The sequence below is a fragment of the Cebidichthys violaceus genome, unplaced genomic scaffold (genome assembly GCF_023349555.1).
Source record: "Cebidichthys violaceus isolate CVI_PGR_0920_01 unplaced genomic scaffold, fCebVio1.0.p SCAF_3, whole genome shotgun sequence".
In the NCBI taxonomy this organism is placed as follows: domain Eukaryota; kingdom Metazoa; phylum Chordata; class Actinopteri; order Perciformes; family Stichaeidae; genus Cebidichthys; species Cebidichthys violaceus.
The window spans coordinates 14,795,343-14,819,039 of NW_027176483.1; the positions used below are offsets into that span (position 1 = coordinate 14,795,343).

The window sequence follows — 23,697 nt, forward strand, 5'->3', positions numbered from 1 at the left end:
CCAAACGCCCCCCCCCCTGTTTGTATGGAATTGCTATGCTAATGTGGAAATGCTGCTAGTTTTTCTCTGTCTGGCTTCCTATCGGCGGGTTTGAGGCGGAGGGAGTCCTATACCACAGCCCATCCGCCTCCAAATCAAATCTCTCCCTCGCTTTATGTTGCTCCCCCCCGACTGCATTTCACGACTCTCCAGCTGATCAGTGGGGTAAAAAGATGTCGGTAACAAAGCCTCTGTGTAACTTTTTTGCCTTTTATCACATCCTTGTGTGCGCTTTGTTTGATCATGTGCGTGCTTGTGTGTGTGTTTATAGGCGATGGCGTTGTGGAAGCACATACGTAGCAGAATAACGTCCAATGATTTGACTGACTTTCTCTGAACCTAACCTTATCTTTCCCCGACAGCAAACTTTTGTCGACAGCACAGAAGATTCGTAGAACTTCAGATCAGAGGGTGTCAGAGAGAGGACTGACTTTGAAACGTGTTTTGACAGGATACATTTCCACCAGCGCAAATGATGGAAGAGGGGGGAAACGGTTTTATCTAAAATTACACAACGAAAATGCCTGAACCTCAATCCCTATCCAGCATTTTGCCTCACATATCTCATGTAGGCAGTAATAATCCGATCAAATGCCCAGGCTGCATTTTCATACATGTGATTGATGATTTGACTGCTTCTGTGAAGTATAATTGAAAAGATTTGGGATAAATGCTGCAGTAGCCCCGTTGCAGAGAAACACACATGGAGACATTCTCACGTGAATGTCCAATTCATTCTTTATATACCCAAAAGTATCATGAAAAGACATTTTAAGCCAAACTCAAAGCATAAGAAATCCCACTGATTTAATTTTAAATCTTAACAACATGCCAGGAGAAATGAAGGGAGGTTAATGATATGTAAATGAAATATGGAAAAGTGCTGCAGTGTGGAGAAGAGAATATCAATTGATTTTTTTTTTCTCTTTACAGGTCTGCTCTAGTTGCTTCATGCAGTTTGAATGTGTTGGGTTAGTAGGAGCAGTCTTAATAAGTCAGGCCCTCATGCTAATTATTGACTCTAATTTATTTAAGAGGCTCAACTGAGCACAAATAAAGCACCTTTACCACTGATCTCTACATCAGCGGTCTTACTACATTTAGACTTTTGAGAAGCTGAATTCCTCTGGTAGTTGTCAGGACTCAGGAAAAGGAAATGTGTTGATTTATATGAATATCTACTACGCGTACAGAACTCCATTGGCAGGACAAAGTCAATACAGAGGAGGGAGAAAGAGAAAAAGGGAACTTTCTCCACCTGACTTAAATCACACTAGCAGGGCAGTAGCCTTGTGTTTTGGCTTTGGCAGTGTTATTTGTTCTCTGTTTGACTCCTGGCACCATCCATTACATTTGGCTTCACTTTCGTTTTATTTCCTTCCATGCCCTCATCCCAGAACCTTTTGTACTTGTTCCATCCCCCACAGACCAACATTAAACCCCACAAGTACTTTGGCTGGGTCTCTGACACAGCCGCTGGTCACACACTGAGAACACGGGCCCCATTCCAAAACAGGCTTATTAGATATGGTATCTTGATTACTAAATAGTATGAAGAATTTAAAGTTAAAAAGCAATGTTAGTGTGTTTAATAATCACTCCTAGTGGTGGATATAATGTTATAACATATTTGTTTGGAAAAGTGTTAAATCATAAAAGTATAATCATTCTATGTATCAAACTATACAATACAGTTACTGAATGTTTTGAGGGAAAGAGAGAGACCTTTGAGACAGGCTTTTCAGATCCGAAAACAACTGTATGATAATGAGATGAGTTTGGTGAGCTGACTTCAGGAATGTGGGGTGTTAACAGTGGGGGAAGGAGATGTATTGATCAAACAGAGATGTAGATGAAGACAGCCCTAAGAAAACATGGGGGTCGGGTACATGCAGTTTTATGAGGAGGAGGACAGGTCGGACTAGAGGACACTATTCAGACATTATGCGGATCACTTAGACCAATGGAGAGCATTGTCCGAGGACAGGAGGAGACAATAAGATTCCAGCCAACCACAAAGCTGATAATGGACTTTTGAAAGTAAACTACTGACTTTTGGGTATAAAAACATTGTTCGGAGAGATGTTGTACAGTTCTTGGCGATCCTCTTTACTGTAAACTGGCGTTTGTAGGCCGGTAGGGGGGGAGAGTCTTTGAACTCGGTTTCGCGATTCCTTACTGTCGACAGTGTAATTCAGTTTGTAATTGTCTTTTTAGCATTTGTGAATTATAAATACTTTTTCATTGTAAGCCGGATTCAGCTGATTTTTCTTAGCGTGACTTCGTTGCTCAAACAACAACGAAAGAGCGAGAGGTCCGCGGCCTCCTGCGAGCAGAGGTCCCACTTCACCACAATAGATAATAGAAAGATATGAATGAGTGGCCCCACTCATACGCCATTACTCTCACTTGTATGTGTGCAAGTACACACACATTAAAGGGTAACTTCACGTAAAAAAATAAATGTTCTCATTTACCTCCAGTGGTGTCTTGCAAGGCATATACTTTTGGTTTTATTTGTATAAGTTGGGAATAACATTTAATCTGTGGTGCTCACTAGTGGTGAAGATGAAGTATTCAAATCTTTTACTCAAGTAAAAGTTTCACTTAAACAATGTAAAACTACTCTATTATATGTAAAAGTCCTGCATTTGAAATGTCACTTCAATTAAAGCACTAGCAGCAAATGTACTGTCTGTAGCTGTCAAATAAATGTACTGCTGTAAGAAGTGCAATATGTCCCTCTGAAACATAGTGAAGTAGAGGTATAAAATAACATAAAATGGATTTACTTAAGTATGGGACTGAGTTACATTCCACCACTGGTGCTAACGGTATTGAATTCCAAAAATTCAACATCAATATGTGTATCCACACTAACAGACTATAAATATAAACCACTATCAACAGTTTTCATTGAAACTGCTTTCTAACGACAAAGTAGTCCCATATGAAAACTGTCGACAGTGTGTTCTGTGAAGTATAGAGTAATTGGGACATTGTATCTGGAAAGAACAGTTGCTTAATGGGTTTTTAAGTGTTATTTTTAAATGCTGTGAGCACCACAAATTAAATTCTACTCACCTCAATTGTTTTTTGGGGGGAGGCAGAAATTTCTGCAAAAATAGATGTCTTAAAACTTGGGCAAATAAAACCAAAACTTTCTGTAGGGCTAGATACTACTTGAGAACATGTTTTTATGTGATGAACGACAGAAACACAGAGGGCTTAGAGTAGCTGGCTTCAGTATCTACTCTGCTGCTGATTTAATAACATGGCCTCTTTGTTTCTATGTGATAGATGATAAATGATTGCTTAAGTTGTGTCCGCTGTTCACAACAAATATAACACTCGTCAACAAAAATTCATCGTCTCTCCGAAGCAAGGTTGAGCCTCTAACAGCTCATTACTGTACCGCATAGCCATCTGTAACATTAGCTTTATAGACCTGCTGGTCCAGAGTGCCTCTAACAATATGCTCATAATGGCCCGAGGACGCTGTGTTCTGGTCATGTTTATATGAAGTGCGATCGACTGCGATCGGCGCACAGGAGCTCTAGTGAGCAACTGTTGGCATGTCTCAGTGGACCGTAGGACTTAAATGTAAATGATACTGTCTGGTCGACTGTTCTCTTAAACAAGAAATCCTAGCCAACGTGGTCCCAGCATCGCCTACTCATGAGTGTGTGCAATGAATACACTCACAGAAGGGGCAGTGAGAGAATTGCAAAAATAGCCTGAGAGTGGGTGTTTCTATATTTTCCTCCCTCCCTTTGTAGCCGTTGCCTCCCTTCTGTTTGTGTGGCTGGGTCTCTCAGGAGTAATATTCCTGCTCTAGTATCACTTCTTTCTTGTGGTGGTTGTAAATTAAAGGCTCAAGGGAGATGGGTGACTGAACCCAAATAAGTGCCTCGACTTTTTAGAAGATTGATACATATAGATCTTAATCCGGGCTTGTTGTTATGACAGCACCAGTATCATTTTTATGGCTACTAGCTGTAAGCATGTACGCAGTTTTGTGTCCATGTGTGGATGCCTTTGTGGTCCTGGGGGACTGCTCCAGCACCAGGAATGACCATCAGTCTCCATTACGCTACCCCTCCCTCCCATCCTTCATTCTTCCATTCCTCCCTCCTTCCCCATCGCACCTAGACCTCCCTCATCCTCCCCTCACATTTGTCCGTGAGGTTGAAAAAAAATACTAGTTGTAGTGTCTTTATCCTTTTCAAAGAGAGACAAAAGATCTCTAGGATTGGCCACATGTTTGCAAATGCAGCAATGCTGAAAGAGAGAGGGGGGGGGGGGTGTATTGTTAGATTGAATGACAAAAAGGAACAGTGTTGTGACAGTGAGCAGCTGGTGTTTCCAAGTGTTGACAGACTCTGTTTTTGTGTGTTGTGTATGTGTGCGTACATGTGTGCGTGGGCACTTGATGGAGACAGATTGTCCTGTGATTGTTCATTTCTGAGCAGGGCTCTGCTCATAGGGGTTATTGACGGCATCTGCGGGGGAAAAGAAAAACATGACAAATGGCACTCAACCAAATGTCCCACTTCATTTCCCCCTCAAGATATTTTCTACTGATCCGGTGCGAAGGCCTCAAAGTCAACATGTTTGGTTTATTAGCAGACTTTAGACGGGTCGGAAAGCTAATCTGAATGCTAATCTGTGGAAAGCAACCAAAAGATTTGCGGGAGAAGCTGCAGTCAAATCAGCATATTTGAAACCAAAGTTTGAGCTTAATTGGTTTGAGACCAACTGCTGCAAGTCAATGCAGTTGTTGTATGCAATGTATGTTGTCAAGTCGGTGCTGTTCCTGTGTTTTCATGCTTCTACTGTCTTTTTGTGTGAATAGGTGTTGTGTTTGCAAAGGGCTTGATAGCAACTACTGTGCTTGGTATGATGGTGACATATACTGTGGTGCTTTCTAACTGTGTGCGACATGTCACCGCCAAGCTCTCACCTCCACCTGTGTTTACTGAAACCTGTAACAAGTACACACGTTGATCCCACAAATGACCTCTTCTCCTCTGTGTGTGTTCGTGCGTGTTTGTTCCACAGGTCTCGGTCTATTAGTGGAGCCTCCTCTGGCCTCTCCACCAGCCCCCTCAGCAGCCCACGGGTAAGTCACGACCCTCCATGTACTTTCAAACACACACATACACATGTGCAACACACACCTGTTGACCCAGTTCTCATGTACTGTATGTAGTTGTTCATGCTCAGGGATAACGACCATCCAACTTCTGCTGATATCATCTTATTGCCGTTTACTGTATGTCCACAAGAGGAAATGAAGACGCTCACTACAGCTTCATCGCCCAGGCTTCTGACCAATGCACAGCACACTCATTATGAAAGTGTTATCCCTGTATCTCTCCGCACATGCAATATAGTAGACTTTTCCTCTTCAATATTAGTCTGAAATATAGTTTATTTTTCCCCTCAAGTTTTAAATCTACCTTTGCATTTGGTGGAAGCAGGGATCCACTTTGATAAGCTTCTCTTACCCGGTGTTCATTCAGACTTTACATGTGTCTATAGTTGGATCTTTCAATTAACTCAAAGTAAAATATACTGATGAACTTCCTCGGGGGACGTGACAGAACAGCAAACTACTATACCTTCCCCTAAAAGCTTCTTCTCTCTCTAGCCTTTCTGTTATTATCCCTGCTTGTGCTTTCTGTGGTCTGAGCTCTGTGGAAATCCGGCTCCAGGAATGCTTCAGAAAATCCAACTTTTCTTGTTCAGAGCTGGGGAGCTTGTGGTAAACTTTTCCAGCTGACTAACCTGAGAAGGCTCGGGATTAGCCAGGATCCTAAGACGAGCTCCTTTGCGCCACACAGGTTCTGTCAGGCTGATCTGAAAGGGAAATAGATTTCTCAGACCTAGCAAAGCCTGGATTGTGCTCTCAATGAGAGGCTCCGTGCGGGGTTATTTTCTCAGATTTGTGTCTGGAGAAAAGGGGAGGTATCCAAAGGAAATACTTTATCAGTGCACCATTGTGGCTGGAATTTTACAATTACAAATAAAACAGATCAATAAAACTTACAGCAGAGATACCATAATGGTGTTCCTCCTGATATTGAGACAGACCAAATTGTCCTCACAGCTGGCCTTTTGTCTCTCACATGTTAGTGTCTGCTTGCTTTTCTCTGCCAGCAGAGCCCTGTATGTTTTATTCAAGTGAAGTCCATCTTTTCTTTTCTTTTTTATTTATTTGTGTGTATTGCTTGCTGTTTTTGTTGTTTCTATTTCATTTATGTTTTCTTTTGACACGAGTCACTGAATGGTCTAACTGCATGTTTCTTTTCTTTTCTGTCTTTCTTTTTTGTCAATTCCTCCATCTCTCCCTTGTACCTGCCTCAATATTCTTTGTCTGCCTCTTCTTCTGGATGTGTGGTTGTTTGTTTTGCTCCACTTTTCTGTCTTGCTTTATCTGTGTGCCTGCATGTGTCCCTTTGTGTTTTGCTTTGTTTTCCTCTCCTCCTCCACCTGCTCTGACACTTGGCTGTATCGGGCTGCTTGTCTTCACACTGTGTCCTCTAACTCCAGCCTGTCAGAAAGTTCTGTGTACCGCCTCAGTCCCCAGACTTGTCGCAGTCCCCTAACACAAGCCCCTGCCCATCCCCTGAGCCCGCCCCCAATCGCACAGGGCCCCGTATCTCCACCCCCAACTCCCTCGCTCCAAACAGTGAGCCCCTGCCGGCAGCACTCAACAAGACGCAGACACTACCCACCAAGCCCAAAGTTGTCCCCAAGCCCCTCCAAGCCACACGATCCAACCCGCTCCCCGAAACCTCAGATACAGCCTCTGCAGCCAAATCCGAGCCCTCAACTCCCTGCCAGCTGCCATCACAGCCACCCTCTGCCTCTGTGCCCCCAACCCCTACTTCTCCTTCCTCCCCGTCCTCCCCCTTTTCTCCATCCTCCATCTCCAGTGCTCCATTCCCAAATAGCCCCCAGGTACGGCAATCCCTTTTTGCTGCCAACCCCCAGCTCTCTGTGCCCTTCAGTGCAGTGGTGCCCCTGTCGCCCATCCGATTGCACCACTTCCACCCCGTGGTGCCGGCGCCTTCTTCATTCACTGACCCCACGCCCAAATCTATCCCGCTCATACAGGTTACCCCTCACCCCTCCCCTCGAGGCAGCCCCCTCCCCACCCCAAAGGGCACCCCGGTGCACACTCCCAAGGACAGCCCGGCCGGGACCCCCACCCCCACGCCGCCCCCCAGCCCTTCCATCGGAGGCATGCCTTGGAGGACACGCCTCAACTCCATCAAAAACAGCTTCCTGGGCTCACCACGCTTCCACCGCAGGAAACTTCAAGGTACTGACATTCCAGCAGATTTAACATTTCTACCGTAAACGCTGAATTATCTTGTTAATTTCACCCCTCCATAAAACTAACTTTACCCACTAAAGCAATCTACTTGTTATCTTTCTCTGAGACTTCTACTTTTGTCTGAACTTTAACCTTGCTTCCACAGTTCCCACACAAGAGGAGATGTCCAGCCTCACACCAGAGTCTTCCCCAGAGTGAGTGATACTATACCACCACTATCATAACTATGCATAACCTGTCAGCTCCTCAGTCATTGGCTCAAACAGGCTGCTTCTTGATAGCATGCAGATTTGGAAAGCATTACATCCGTGAATGTCTGATTTGTGCCTGCCGAGTTCCCTGTAATGACCTCAGGGCTGGTCTGGGCTGGAGAAGCAACACCGTAGCAGGAAGTATTGGGTTGGTTATGAGGGAGGTACGGTAGCCTGTGTGATCTTGTTGAGCTCCCAGGGGCCTGATAACTCAAGGTTGGCCTAGATATGCCTGTTTGGTTCGCTGGCTCTTTGGCTTGGCCATTTCCACCTGGCTGAGAAGAACATCCTGGCTGGAAGGAGTTGTAGAGATGACTGGAAAAGACCTTCTTAGTTGGGTTAGGCTTGATCATATTAATAGACAGTCACACACCAGCTGTTACTAGCTTCTTACTTCAGGACAATGTGCCCCTTAATGTTGCTGCAAATGTAACATTATGGAAGTATTTATTTATTGGGGAGTGTTTCTCTTTGTGCTGAAGTTTGAGTCTCACAAATCCATCCGCAATTTCAAAAATCTCATAAAATATTAATATGCCACAAAACAGGAGTCCATATGGCTTATTAGTGGGTGCAAGTATACTTGAGCTAGTGGTGAATTAATCTACCTCTCCCCTGTTGGACCTACAGTTCTGTTCACATAGAGGCTCAATTATCTCTCTCTCTCATACATTCACATACATGCATTAACACTTGCAACCCAGTTGCACAGAAAGTGAAGTTTCAGAAAACTTTTCTCCCCTGCACAGTCTTAGCTTATTTCCCTCAGGGTATCCTCCGTTTGCTTCTTTCCATTTTCCCAGAGCTGCAGTGAGTGAGAGTGAGAGTGAGAGTGAGAGTGAGAGTGAGAGAGAGAGAGAGAGAGAGAGAGAGAGAGAGAGAGAGAGAACTCTTCACCAGCTCTTCATTTTTCTGGATAGATAGATGGTTAGATGGATGATTAGATGGGTGGGTTTTGACAAGGAAGCAAAAAGGGTGGAAGGAAGACAAACGCTCTCTAGTAGGCAGAACAATATAATATAAACCTACAGCTGATAAACACGTTTTCTTCTTCCTGTCTTTTCCCCACAGACTTGCCAAAAAATCCTGGTTTGGTAACTTCATCAACCTGGAAAAAGAAGAGCAGATCTTCATTGTCATCAAAGACAAGCCTCTCAGCTCCATCAAGGCAGACATTGTTCAAGCCTTTCTCTCGGTACACACTCACAATGTCTTGCTTAATTCCTTACTTTATCCATATCTCCTCTACCATCTGATCCCTGCGCCCCAACTTTTCTCTGTAAATCTGAATATGCGTGCATGCTGCAGTATTACCTGTGCGTCTGCTGTCTGTTGCAGGACATTGCCTTTTCTAACATTGCCTTGGTGATTGGCAATGCTATGCGGCAGGCTCTCTCTGAGTGTTTGCTAACATGCTTCTGATTTATGTAGCAATTCAGTAAACTGCTTGTGTTCAGTGCTTCTATTTTCTCTCTGACTGCAGACTCAGTTGGGGTCAATAGAAAATCAACAGAGAGCATTGATCATTAGCATATAGATGCTTTACCTTCTATACCGTTTATTGAGCATGTGTGTGTGTGTGTATATTTAGATGTGTAGTGTGAGAAATTGAGAGATAGTGTGAATTGTATCTTTGTGTGTGGGGTGTGTATAATGTGGATGTTTAAGTACGTGCAGGAATGCAGGTAACATCAGGGTTTCCCAGTAAGCGCGGCAGAATCTGTATCAACAAACGCTCACCAGTGGTAGTTGATATTCAGTGTACATAATTGAACAAAACCTATCCTCACCCCAGTTAAATTTAACAAAGTCTAAGTAAATGCAAACTCTGCCAGTGCAGGTCAATGTCAAATCTGTTTCCTCATCCCTGGAGGTAGCTCTTTTCCCCTCTGGCTTTTACTAGCTGCTATTCCAGACAGGAGATTGGCACCTGAATCAGTGGAATTATACCTCTCACCACACTCATATTAATGGAATGTCAAACCCTCTCCAGCACTATGGCGAAACGTGACTATTTCAGAGCTCACCTGTTCATTGGGCATACAAATTCATTTTAGGTGGGAGAGTGCAATGTTGTTGGATGACTCAAGATTACATTAGTTTAAGTCTCCATGGCATGCATGGCTACTCCCCGAGGCATTAATCTCTTTAGAGTTTCAACTGTGGCTCGTAGTATGTAGAGGGTATTTTAATGAGAGTTTATTCACCTTTTCATTTGCTAGGTGTGGGGGGGAAATTAAACATCAATGCTCCTGATGTATAATCCCATTACTCACATTTTTGTACTACCTATTTTTTATTCCTATCTCTGCCTCTTTGTCCATCTTGCCTTTCCTCACTTCTCCTCTTCTTTCTCCCAGATCCCCAGCCTGAGCCACAGTGTGATCTCCCAGACCAGTTTCCGAGCAGAGTACAAGTCCACAGCCGGCCCGACAGTCTTCCAGAAGCCGGTCAAATTCCAGGTGGATATCACCTACACGGAGAGCACAGCTGCCACGAAGGAGAATGGCATCTACTCTGTCACCTTCACCCTGCTCTCAGGTCAGGACACTGTCATCACCCACCAAGTTCCTCACCCTCCTTTTCTCTACCCGCTAATCCTGCAATGCATTGGGCACAATGCACACTGAACAGGTCACCAGTCACAAGACGAACTAGGTGCAGACCTCACATCTGGGGACCCCAGGTCTGTGAGCCAATGAGAAGAGAGTAGGGTCCCCAGGCATACAAGTATGAATGCAAATACGGCTACTTCACTTTTACTAGTTTAACTCTTTTTTACTCAGAGAGAGAAAGTACCAATATCATTATTTATTTCACTGAATCGGTATTTGATTCCTTCTTTAATGGACAGACAGGGTCATGTTCAAACCTAGGACCTTGCTGTTGTGAGATGACGGATCACAGGCAGAGTAACATGCAGTACACGTTATGAGATAAACACTATTCCATCTCATCTGTCTCACTGAGATCTAGGGAAATCTAACTCTCACAAATCACTTTGAAAAGTGTAGAAAAGAATATCACTTACATGTCAAGTGGGATGCTGTCGCACTCAAATATAATAAAATGAATCTATGTTTATATCCAGCCAAAAAATAAACCAGAAGTTCTGCTTACAAATGTGGATGTCTCAAACTCACTGCCAAAAAGAATGGCTGCCTAAGGTTTTTCAAAGTTCTTGCAATCCTGGATGCTTGATAAGATTTCCCCCAACCTAAACCTCCCTGAGCGTAACAAAATGAGGTCTGGCTATGCAAGATTACATACTAAGCAATCATGCGTGCATGCTTAGTCTTGCAGAAACACATGCATTCTCTCTCTCTCCCTCTCTTTCTCACTCACACAAACAAGTGGGGGGGGGGCACATTTGAGCTGAATGGGGTGTAGTAGTGGCACTTAATAGCCTTCCTCCATGTCACATACTGCATACAGCAGGTATACTGTAGGGGCTTACAGTAACACCTCTCTCTGGCCTCCATCCATCATCTCAGGCTCTCTGCAGCTTCTCCAGCTCACTTTTCACTCCATGCACACCCTTACTTGGTCTTCTCTTAATTAATCCATCTATATAGTTCCTACACACTCTGTCTGTCTTTGTGCTGCGACCTGTAGATTGTGACGCAACAAATGTTTCCTGTTTGTGTGACTGTGTTTAGGACCCAGTCGGCGCTTTAAGCGAGTAGTGGAGACGATTCAGAGCCAGTTGTTAAGCACACATGACCAGCCAGGGGTCCAACAGCTGTCTGGTGAGTAGGAACTCCTCTTTTCAAAAGAAAAATATTTCAAAATCTTATCCAAAACCTCTCCACCCTTACCCCCACCGCCTCATCCGCCCATCCCACCCACACACGAACCACTCTCACCGCTGAAGCTAAGCTAAATCCTGCCTTCGTCTTCCCCCGTGCTTGAAATCCCCGAGCCGCTCTCCGGTTCTCAAAACGGCTTCCTTTGCATGCCCGCGCCTCACTGCCATGAAAGGGTGGGAGTTGCTCTCAAGCACCGACTGCGGGTCAAATGTTGTCTCGTTGCCCTGGCAGTGAAGATTAGAGTGGAGGTAGGGTAAGCTGATTTGCATTCTGTTACTCCTACTTCCAAGACTGATCGTCGGAGCTTGTCACTATGGCAACACCACTGCACCTCAACGCACTCCCACAATGCACTGCACCGCACAGTGACACCACACCTGCTCTCTCTCTTTCTCTCTCTCTCTCTCTCTCTCTCTCTCTCTCTCTCTGGGTGCTTGTACAATAGGACCCCCTCCCCCTGTTTTCTCTCGTCCACCAGCCTCCAAAGGCACCAAGGAGATATAAAAACCTCTGACGGGCTACCTCAATCACCACCTAACCGTTCACCTGTGAACTTTGTGACGTTATTTAAATATTCCTCCATCATGTTGAGGCACTGGAGCTGTATAAGTCCATTCTTTCCCCAGTGTGGCTACATCCTTTTTCTGGATGAGCAAAAGGAAAAGAAGAGAGAAATAGGGATCCCTCTCCTCCCCATCTGCTCTTTAGCATGTCCTTCCTTGTGAATCACTGCTCTGTTTGTGTGCGTCTCAGTCGTCATCATCTTGACAACAGCTCCACTTGCTGGTCACATAGGGAAACACCACCAGCCTGAAATGCACCGTTTTTATCAGAAGAAGGTTTGCTGTTTTTGTTGGATATCAATTTCATCTCATGCGTGAATCATAATCTCGGTGTCTCTATGTTTGTGTCTTTATCCCTTTAAACCCAATGCCATGTAGGACTTTTTTCAACAGATACCGAGCCGTCATACAGCTTTTACTCTGTTACTATACCGTAAGTTACAAGTGTGAGCTGTATTTTTCTCTCAGTGGCAGTTTACCAGTTACTTCTGATATTCCATGTTTGAGCTTATTAACAGACTGAAGGTTAAAATTAGAATGCATTATATATTACATTAGGTTCAAACAACAGCTGTAGGTTTTTTCAGCAGCAGAGATGTACCATGTATACTATGAGAACCATTTATCAATAGAGGAGATTGAGGATATGACAAAAAAGATAAATAATGATAGGCTTACAGAGCTGATCAATTTAGGATAAAAATGTAATGTCATTTGCTTTTGACCAAGGTCAGTCTAAATTAATTTCATCTCTTTACACGAACAGAGTATCTCTCACCGTAATATAAATCTTAAAACAGGTCAATGTGTGCTTATCAGTAATTGATTTCCTCCCCCTCCCTACTTCCTTGTGACCTCCTAACACACTTTTGCCGCTACCTGACCACAGAGTCTTTTGCAGAAAGTCACTGACTGTAATTAAGAATAGAAGTGGCTTTGCATACCAATGTGTGTCAAACAAAAGGCTTCATCAAGTCTTGGTCATTATGTCCCCTAATCGCCATTAACAGAAGCATACCTGGGAGCCCAGCTTAGGGAGGCAATAGGAGGGCGTGGAACAATAAAAGGAGTGTAGATGAATGCAGGTAGCATACCGTAGGACTACAGAGCAGAACCGTTCATTTAGAGGGTACTGTCTCCGTTTTATGGAGCAGCTGAGATCATTAAGATTCATGAGTTTCCTGCCATTTTTGGAAATGTGCAGATTTGAGTGAAGTGAGTAAATGGGGAAAGTCTTCACACATGAGAAAGGAAGAGGGAATATTAGGGAGAAGTTGGCTGTAACCATTTTCCAGCAGGATAATGGAGCAGGCAAAGCCAACTGAGGCACAGACACGCACACGCACACATAGGCAAACACAAAAACACATTCACGATAAGATGAAGTTCGCCGAATTGCTAGACTATTGCAGGCAGTCTTAACACTGGCAGCATGTGCATATTGTCAGGCTGAGAAATTCCACTTTCCAGCAGCCTTTTATTAAGTGCTGATACACAGGCACAGACTCTGTGGTCCAGTGTGTGAGTGTGTGCATTTTGTCGTCTGTGCAGCACCCCTGCCTGTTTCTGCTGATGCTGTCACTGTTCATTTGTCGGCCCAAAGGACTCTGTTGTGCAAATGGATCTTCTGCCGCCTCTTCAGAAACAGTCCTGTTTGTGACTGATAGTTTCCAAAGTTGCGCTGTGTAAACAGCATTAACAAAAAGAACTCTGACTCTTTATTTGCTCCTATTCTCATATTACCACTCCACATACCTGCAGTGGGTCCCTGCAGAAAGAGTGAGTGTGTTTAGCTGAAGATCCTTTGTATGCATACTGTTTGACACGCACACAAACACAACAACTCAGCAAGTGTGCATATAGCAGTTAGAAAGATATAAACATGTGTTATTCAGCATATTCACCAGTTTTATTCAGCACACAGAATGAGCTGGACTTTTTCTTACTTCAAAGAGTTGGCTCAATGATAATGCAGCCACCCGGCGTGTTTGATGTCTTTGTCCAGGTTTAATCGTTAGCTACAGTGTAAAACTCCAAACGGATGTGTAGAAATGTGTTGATCAAAAGGTCGTCTGTTTCCTCCAAGCAGATTTAAGTCCAGACATTACCGTGTTAGATGTGCTTCACTTACAATAGCCACGAGACAGACAGCCTCCATCATCTGCACTTTGCCGAGGTTCATGTCGCCGTTCAGTTCTCTAAGGAAACCTGCAAAACCTCCGCCAACGATTAGGTTTAGCAAAAGGAGAGGAGACACTGATTTATTATCCTTCAAGGGCAACGTTGTCTGGAAGCTACAAGCGTTCACATTGTCCACCTTCCATCATTTGCCCAGCTTCTGGCTGTCCCAAACTGCTTGGGCACCGACTCACACAGACGACACACCACGCTCCCTCTTTCTGCATCACACAGTTTATATGTTAAAGAAGCTTACTGTAGCATCAGGCTACAGAAGCCTATATTGACTTTGGTCAGCCCTCCTATTTGCTTTCATTTCTAGTTTGAGATTGAATGGCTCTTGTGTGTTTTCATCGGTTGTGCTGTTACATATGCATGGTTTATCGTCCTGACATGGCTGCTCCAGCAGCTCTCACCCTCGCTGCGTCTGTCAGTCCTCCTCGCCTCTGCTTGTTCTGTCTCACATGTAGCCTCGTCTCTGTCCCGTGAACCCCATTGTTCATTAGTTTGTTTGTTCTCTTTCTTCTCTCTTTTCCCCTTCTCTCTTTTTGTCCCCCCCCCATCTGTGTACCTAGGCAGCCCATTGAGTAACTTCTTTGACGTAATAAAACAACTTTTTTCAGACGAGAAGAACGGACAGGTGCCCTACCCTTCTGGCACGCCCACCAAGCACTGCCCCTCGCCCATTCACGTCCGGAGGCACGAGCCAGAAAATAATGACACCAAATGCCGAGACAGAGTCAAGCTGTCGGTGGCGTCTTTGGGGGCACAGGAGGAGTCTTAGATCGAGAGGCTGTGTAGTCGAGCCAGTGCTAAAACTCATCCCAGTATCACTATAAACCAGTGGCACAGAGAGAGAATATTTGTACATAACTAGGTGTACATAATCATTTATGGAAATTCTTTTTGTATAAAATTACTTTATATAGATAGAAATATATTAAGAGAATCTAAGTAATATTTTATAAACCGCATACTGCACCTACATGACAAACACACACACACTCTTTCCACTCCCTTTTTCATGACCCCTTAGCATCCACCATCATCATCCACCCCTCTACCTCAACCATCTAAACGCCTATGACCCTTGCTCTGATTTTTGGCTCCCTTACTGATAACCTGTGTGATGACCTGACTTGTTTCTGATACCAGGAATTATCCAGAAAACCTATTAAGCCCCTCCTCCTGCTCCATGCTCTGTTCGCCTTCCCTCGACCACCCTTCCACCCCCACCGCCCCCCGACCATGCCGATAGAGATGGACATTTGTTGACGGAGGACGTTTTTTTAGAGGTGCGCTGAAAAGGGGGGGGGGTTACCATGGAAACAGACCCCTTCATGCAGACTTCTACCTTCATCTCCCTCTGCGCCCCTTCTCCACCTCTGGCAGCCATCAGTAGAAGTAGATGAAAATACCTTTTGTGTTCCCCATCTTAGGAACACACAGACACACACATGTGCACAACTAATCCACACAGATCCCAATGAAACAAAAACGCACACTCCCCTAACCAAGCAGCCCCTTTCCTTTCAAGGAGTGTTCATCATATGGAAACGAGTATTTTACAAAAAGACACTACACACACAAAACATGTACATGCTTACATGCACAGGTCCAGTTTGCACAGAAAACTCTGGGATGTATTAACAAGAACATGAACAACAACAAAAAGAAGACATGCAGAAACTGACTGATTCAGAGGAGGAGAGAAGGGGAGGTGTTTTGTAGAAAGCCCAAAAGGCCGACGCAGATGCTTGCTGGATTGTATTTGTTTGCTTTTTAATGTACTTTTTTTGTGAAAAACTGGGTTTAAAATACGAACTGACTTTATTAGACTTAATACTACTGCTGCAAATGGACTGGAATTGTGATTTCAGAGAGGAGCTGGGTGTGAGCAGAACAGGGCCGAGGAGGAGATGATATGATAATATGGGGTAGAGGGGAGGGACAAGGGTGGGCATTTGGGTATTTAAAATGAATGATCTATTCTGTTGTACAGACTGATATCATTTCTTATGTATAAAAAAATGAAATGTCTAGTTGTGACACTATGTTTAGATACCATAGGGTCAGGTTGCTAAACCTGCGCCTGTCACATTCTGTTATTTTAAATTTGTCTGTGTATTTTTGTTACATGATCATTTATGTCTTTGTTTGATTGAGCTAATTATGATCAAAACATTCCTGTTTGTGTTATTTGCAGCACTTTGTCTTTGGTTTTCCATTTATACCTCTCTCTTAGCCTCACTTACCAGCAGTAGAAGTAGAGGAACAAAAAAAATGATGACGTGACAAATGCAATTGTGGATATTTTTGTATTTCTGTCCTTATTTATTCACGTTTCTTCATCTCACTGTTTGATTTCCTAATTTATGATAACTTGGCTATTTATATGAACAAAGCTGTTAGGTCAGTTGAATGTTATTTATTACCCTCTTGTGTGTTCGTAAATGGGGCAACATTTGAAGAAAAAATTTACTTTTTTTCTTTAGTTTTGGTCTACATTTAACAGAATTATGGGAACATCGAGTAACAAATTCTCTTTTCCCTGACCTCTGTAGAGGGAAAGAGAACTTGTGGGAACTCTTGAAAAAAAAACATTTACCAGTAATTTAAGAATGTAGACGTAGCCTCTTTTTGGAGAGGGAATATGCTCTTCTATTGATATTTGTCAGTTTCATATTATTGTGCGTGTAGGCCGGGCCTGAGGAGAAGGACTCTACAGATCCCAATCTACTTCTTCTCTTTGTAAATATACAGACAAACCGTGGGGGTTGATTGTCTTCTCAATCATGCTGGGGATTCCTGCTCTATGCTTTTAGTCTGTAGTGCTGTGTGCATGTCAAACATGAGCTTTTCTTTGCATGGCTTTAGTGTTCATGTTCCATGCCAAACTCACTCCTTCTCTCAGCCTTCATTGATTCTCTCTCCACAAAATTACCGTTTAACTTTCTAAATTTCCTCTCTATCCCCTACTTCTTACCCTTTCTGCTTTTATTTCTGGCCTTCTTTTTTATTGTTCCCTCAATCCCGCTAATCTTTTCCCTACCTCCTCCTCTTATTTTGTGCACAAAGTTTTGAACGATGCTTCCTTTACTCTGTACCTCTCTCTGGAAGGATCGGATGTCTGCTCTCTGTATCTGGTGGGAGAAGAGACACAGTGAGGGGATATCAGTACACAAACACAAAGCAATACCCTATCGTTCACTTTCCTTTCTGTTTTTTAAAATGGGAAGCTAGCAGCACCAAGGACATCTGATGATTCTAAGGACCAGAGCGGTCTTTTGACAGAGCAGGAACAAAACTGACTGATGTAATCCCCATATAAAATAACTGTGAGCATCTACAGTGCTGAAACAAATAAACTCATTAAGTTATGGTGTGTCTGTTTTCCTTCTTTGTACATGTGCGGGTGTGTATAAGTCCTAAAGTAAATATCCATAGTGTTTTAAAAACCATAGGGGCAGGGTTTTTTAATACTACAATATATTAACTGGTACAAAGTTAAAATCAATGTACTGTAATTACATCTTCTCTCCTGGTATCATTTTTCTCACCCACCCTACCAGCATTTCCTGTAAGAACTTTATATGAAGGTCATGTCTATCATGCATGAATAAAGACACTTTTGTACATTCATAAGGCTTCAAGAAACTCGTATAACACGATTTATACCTCCATGAAGTGGCTAAGGTGTTGTGGGTTACACAGCAAATTATGACTACCATAACTTTAGGCAGTCATAAAGACACATAACTGCTCTGTACCATCATGTATCTAACGAGCTAGGAAGACGCACTCAGTAGAGTTCAGATCTCCACCAGGTGTGTATGCAACGACCACTGCTGTATTGTGTGATTGAATGAATTCAACCCACAATTGACTATCCTCCTGTCGAGACACCAATGTTAAGGGCCTGTTAAGGGTCGTTAAACAAATTTCAGCTTTAAACTCACCAAGCTGTCTTCCCACAAAGCAACGGCTGAGTTTTGTTAGCTGTTAGTGGTTAGCCAAACGCACTGTGCAAAGAAATACAAGTGAGCCAACTAACAACCAGTGATAGAAGTAAGTAAAGTGTGAGCTTTATGTCTTCTTCACTCTCCAACACATGTATGTGTGTGGCGATGTAACACTATTGTGCGGCAGTAGCACACGCGTGTAAATGAGACCGGCAAAAAATGGGAAATAGGAAACTGACCAATCGACATCTAAATTCAACCAATGTTCTGTACACATCATTTAAACTTGTATACAATTTACAATCTTGCCCCAAAAAACACTAAACTCACCAAGCTGTCTGCCTGCTTAGCCTCAGCTGAGTTGCAGCAGGGCGTTTTTTTCGACATACTATACTTTGACATTTTTTATGACTTTTGTCAACATACTATATTATGAATTTTTTTGACATGCAATACTATGGCTTTTTTTGATATACTATACAATTCCTCTTTTAAGGACTTTCTAAGCATACTTTATTGTGACTGTTTTCTGACTTTTTTCAACGTGCTATGGCCTTTTAATGACTTTATTCAACATACTGTACTATGACTTTTTTTCCACATAATATACAATAACGTTTTTGTGACCTTTTTTGCATACCTTACTGTGACATTTTACAGCACAACACAACACAACACAACACACACACACAACACACACACATGCGCACGTGATTGTTTGTTGCATTTAGGTAGTATACTTGTAATTGTTTGTTTGTTGATGTATATTATTGATTTATGATCAGTATCTATGTTGTATAATTGTTTAATTAATTCTATCATTGATCAGGTTGTATTCAGTGATGGACTTTTTCCGACATACTACACAATTACTTATTCACTTTTTCGACATAAGCCACTATACTTATTAGTGACTCTATGTATAAGACTATACCATGACTTATTTAAGTCTTTTATCGACATGCTATACTATGACTAATTTATGACTTCCTTTTTATATACTATGACTTTTTTTATGTTTATGTGAAAAATTATCGACTTTTTACTAATTACCTACTGACGCTAATTGAGACCCACTGGTCTCAATTAGCGTAGATCCATGAACCCTTAACCGGTAACGTAACAGTTTGTCACCAAAAGTTTTAGGAAAATTAATAAACTTAACATTACTCCACGTTTATGATAAACTCTTAAATATAAATATGTAACCACGTGTGAAAACGACATTCCTCTAAAGACAAATACACCACCACATTCTGAATAAGGAAAAGAGGAGAGAAGTTGAGTGTTTTGGAAAATAAAGACTTGACATGGCTTCGGTAATCATTGTAAAAATGTTTTGCTGTACACTTAACTTGCAACCAGCAAATACTAGCTGAATTATAAACAATACATAATTTAAAAATGCAAGTGCTGCATTTAAGAATAAATTAAATAACAGAATGCTTTTGAAAAATGTGGCTCTTAAAAATAAAGTACTTCATTTTAGAAAAATGTATTTCACTGAATTGCTCTGCAGCTTTAAATTCAGTTCATTCAGGGTAATGTGATGTCAACCAAGAAAACCATATTATATTATTCTCATCTTCTAAAAAGAGAAATGTGTGTGCAGGGACTTTATCTGTGGTTATTTAAACAATTAGTTTCAGCTCTATTCCTCTCTGTTAACGTCATTGTTGGACAGTGAATTAATGTGTTAGGATTCTGATCATATTGGGCTCTTGTGAGTCGCTACGTTTGCTCAAAAGTTGTGTGCTTTGTCTCGTAGTGGCGCTTCACATTACCGCTTTTAATAACCATCACGGTCTCTGAACATATGAGACATACTGCTCGTAAACTGCCTGTGGTGTACGCTGCTTAGATCTAAGTGTGCGAATAACTATTCTCAGTTTGAGCTTTTTGATACTTCCAGCACCTTATTTAAGATAAAGCTGGGTGGTTATCCTACAGAAACTTATGATTTCATTTTAGTTAAAGTTAAAGGTTACGTTAGACCAGTTCTCAATGCATCATCAGACTCAGTTTATGGTAGTTATAATGTGCTGTGTAATTTAGGGATCAGATTATTCTTTCAAACACTGTTGACACTATGACATGGAGGTATAAAGTATTATGAATGCTGAACTTACCATACATTATGTCCATCGATTAAAATACTTAAAACTTGGTATAAAATGTCAAACATGATTTAAAACATTTATGAATAGTTTTAAAAGCCGTATGAATAAATTTTAATAGTTTATTAATGTGCTTATGATGACCTTGATATAAAGTGTTACCAAAAGTGATTAATTTAATCTTTTGTTATTGTAAATATAATGACTTTCATGATGTAGATCTGCAAGTCTGAGTTGTCCTGGATTGCAGGTAAGTGTACACAAACCCACACAACAGATGACAGTAAATATTTGGAATAGTGTGTAGTAAAACTGACCAAGCTTGTTTACCAGGTTTATTAAAATTTCCAGCATTAAAACAGACTTAATGTATTCCAAATCCCATGTTGGACATTGCTGCTGTACCTGTATAGAAGCATTAAACCTCAGCATACATAAGCTTAATTAACTGTTAGAGTCTACCTGGAAAAACAACAGCTACACAAAAGCAACTTTTCATCAATAATATTAATAATTTGCTTGGATTAAAAACTAAATAAAAAGGGAACACCCCGTTAAATACTCTCACATCTTTTTTTTCTCATTAAATAGAAAATGTCCATTCCACTCTTTAGTAAGTGTTTTGTTTCGCCGATAATAACTTTTAAAAAATAGAAAATAAAAACATAAAAATACATAAAAAGTACATTTGTTAATCCAAAGTATACACCAATGCTGGAGGCACCAAGTCTACCTCTGCCCTCCCACTCTGCATTATTAGTCTGAACAGGACAAAGCCAAAAGTCCAGCATGGCTGCCTCACTTGATAAAGTCTATTTGTCACTTTACATAGCTTCAGTCAGAACCAGGAGGGTGCCCTGGATCCCAATCCTCCAATTAAATTGTTTATTTTGCCAGTTTTGTCCAGTAGAGGGCAGCAGTGTTTCATAATTCAGAGTTCCCACCTGTTACATCCATCTGTTGCTTCTCGGTTAAGCTTCCAGAGCCTTGGAAAAAACATCACATTGTCCAATTTTCTTCTTCATGAACATGCTGTACACTGCAATAAATTCAAGATGGAGTTCCTGGCACAAAATATGAAATGCTGAATTGTCCACAGAGTGTCTAACTGCTACCGAATAACTCACTGATCTGCGTCCCAGTGTCAAATCACTGTGGAAGTTGCTCGTCACCAGAGATAAGATCAAGTGTCATTAAGAAAACATCGATACTCAAACCATTTAAACAGCGCCTTTAACATCTGATCCTGTATCAGTGATAAGATGAAACTTCAACTTCAACTGCAACATCCTTATTTCTGTCTTCTTTCCTCAGACTCGGGAGGTGACGCAGAGAGAGCGTAGTCGCTGAGCCAGGGTGGCCTCCAGCTCCTCAAGAGGTGATTCTCCCCGGCTGTGAAGCAGCGTAGAAGTGGAGTTGTTCCCTTGTCGGGCCGTGGGGGGTCCCAACAGCAGGCTCCTGAAGCCCTCTCTCTCCACTAGAGCAGGCATCTGCTGCAAGAAGTAACCCTCACAGAATGAGCTCAGTTCCAATGATCCATGGGCCTGGGAAAAGAGAGGACAAAGTTATGTTTTTGCCTCATTAAAAAGTATAGCTGTAAAATGTCAACAATGCTGCTATAATACAGTTTGCTACTCTAACAGTACACATAACATCACAATATGATCCAGACGTCTTAGTGTGTGTGTGTGTCACCTTGGCTGTTTTGTAGATGCTGACTGCATTATCCAGGTTGATGAGCTGAGAGCAGATGAGTTCACAGTGTCTTTGAAGCACCCCCAGCCGGAACAGACTAGCAGCCGACAACAACTGCAGGAGAAATCACAAGCAAATGTCTTAAATGTGATACAGCTTGGATACAGCAGTAAACGACAAGTCAGTTAGTTTGGGCTATAATTTGGTTACTAGCTTATTTATAAAGACATATAAAGACTGATTACGAATATTCAACAGTCTCCAAATTATCTAAACCACATATCTGTAAATGATGGCTAAGGATTAAATCATACAATTTGGCAAACATTCATGACCTACAGTAAATAGTGTTGCTGTTTTACAACCCAATAGAGTGACCATTGTAATGGATTGTAATTGCGGTGTGTTTTAAACAGGGTTGGCATTTTTTGGGGTTGTACCCACATGGATGAATGTAGTTATTGGAAGTTGCTTTGGTTAAAAGCATCAGCTAAATAAATGCAATCTGATGGTTTAACTGGGGATTTACGTTATCACAAAATAAACATTTCTTTAGACCCCTTTAAAAAGCAATGCATATGCACCACATTTAAGGAATTTACAAAAAATCCATGAGGTGTCACTGTGAATAGTACATTGCAGAAAAAATAGTGTGGGGAGGCAGAGCTGGGCAGGAAGCTGCTATTGTGTGTCTCATATACACACACTTGTCCCATGCTCAATTATTAGATTATCAGCCAACAGCCTTATTTCTTCACAAAAAAGTATTCATGTTTCCATTTAATTTGAATACTTTTATAGATAAAATAGATAAAACATTTCATACAACTACTCAGATAGATGGTATTGTATCTGTTTAGCGATTCTCACCTCCAGCAAATCAGGCACAATAGTTTTCAGTGACTCTGTTCCTCCACAGTACAGGTATGACATCATCATCTGCAGAGAGGTCAAAGGCCTTATTTAGAAAAAAGTACCGTAGTTGAACTAAATAAAGTACATGTTTTGTCATATGCAGTACATCTATCTCCAGTTTATTCCATCAATATTGATTAATTGTGTCACACACACAAAAAATTTAAATACTTTGGGTAGTGTTTTTGAAAATCATGAAATAAAGAGTATATTTGATATTTGTTACCTGGAAAATGTTGTACTTGATGTCACTAATCTCAATCTTCTTGTTGGGGCTTCCATCTGGTCCACAGCATGCCAGCAGAGACTTGAATCTAAAAGAAAACAAATATCTTTGTCAAAACCCTCTAGGATTTTTATTTTATTTTTTTAAATGATCACTGTCTTCAAGTATGTATAATTCTGTCTGGTGGGAACTTGTCTGGACTCACCTGTCAGAAGCTGTGATCAGCAGGACTCTGTGGCCATAGAACGGTTTCCCCTCCACCACAAACGTCACATCTGACATCTCCTGGTTATTCAGGAAATGAGGGTCTGTGGGAAAACAGATAAATACCTTCTTACAACTCCATTCCCAGGATAACTTCTTAGTGACAAGGAAGCCTGTCTGACCACTGGTCCAATATTACACTGACACATATTAAGGAAACCAGAGCTTTGTTCAGTCTTGAACGTAGGGGAATCGTGATTGTGTCTAGGTCCTCACACCTGGCATACAGTATGAATTTCAAAGGTGCATCGAGCTATCCATTTGGGATAAGGTTTTGCCTTTTCACTCATGTTACTGCATCTCTAGAAAACAAAGTATTACTTCAGCTAAATG

The 23,697-nt window shown here is 41.9% G+C and overlaps 2 protein-coding genes across 6 annotated transcripts in view; one reads left to right on the forward strand and one right to left on the reverse strand.

Annotated features, from left to right (window-relative positions):
* Window positions 1-17,566, forward strand: part of brsk2a (BR serine/threonine kinase 2a) — a 155,196-nt gene extending 137,630 nt beyond the window's left edge. For 4 of the 5 annotated variants that reach the window (XM_068723281.1, XM_068723280.1, XM_068723282.1 and 1 more), the window contains 7 exons: window positions 5,101-5,161; window positions 7,162-7,369; window positions 7,530-7,578; window positions 8,707-8,830; window positions 9,996-10,176; window positions 11,295-11,384; window positions 14,809-17,566. In XM_068723281.1, coding sequence (XP_068579382.1) covers window positions 5,101-5,161; window positions 7,162-7,369; window positions 7,530-7,578; window positions 8,707-8,830; window positions 9,996-10,176; window positions 11,295-11,384; window positions 14,809-14,969 — 874 coding nt within the window. In that variant the 3' untranslated portion in view covers window positions 14,970-17,566. The remainder of the gene's footprint in view (window positions 1-5,100; window positions 5,162-7,161; window positions 7,370-7,529; window positions 7,579-8,706; window positions 8,831-9,995; window positions 10,177-11,294; window positions 11,385-14,808) is intronic. The other variant, XM_068723283.1, reaches the window with a different exon arrangement.
* A 3,019-nt stretch (window positions 17,567-20,585) lies between these two features.
* The window catches only part of abtb2b (ankyrin repeat and BTB (POZ) domain containing 2b), a 44,107-nt gene continuing 40,995 nt past the window's right edge, over window positions 20,586-23,697 (reverse strand). Inside the window, exons 13-17 of the mRNA XM_068723382.1 lie at window positions 23,306-23,408; window positions 23,101-23,188; window positions 22,830-22,898; window positions 21,960-22,073; window positions 20,586-21,808 (exon numbers count right to left, since the gene is read on the reverse strand). Of these exons, the coding sequence (XP_068579483.1) occupies window positions 21,575-21,808; window positions 21,960-22,073; window positions 22,830-22,898; window positions 23,101-23,188; window positions 23,306-23,408 (608 nt within the window). The 3' untranslated portion in view covers window positions 20,586-21,574. The remainder of the gene's footprint in view (window positions 21,809-21,959; window positions 22,074-22,829; window positions 22,899-23,100; window positions 23,189-23,305; window positions 23,409-23,697) is intronic.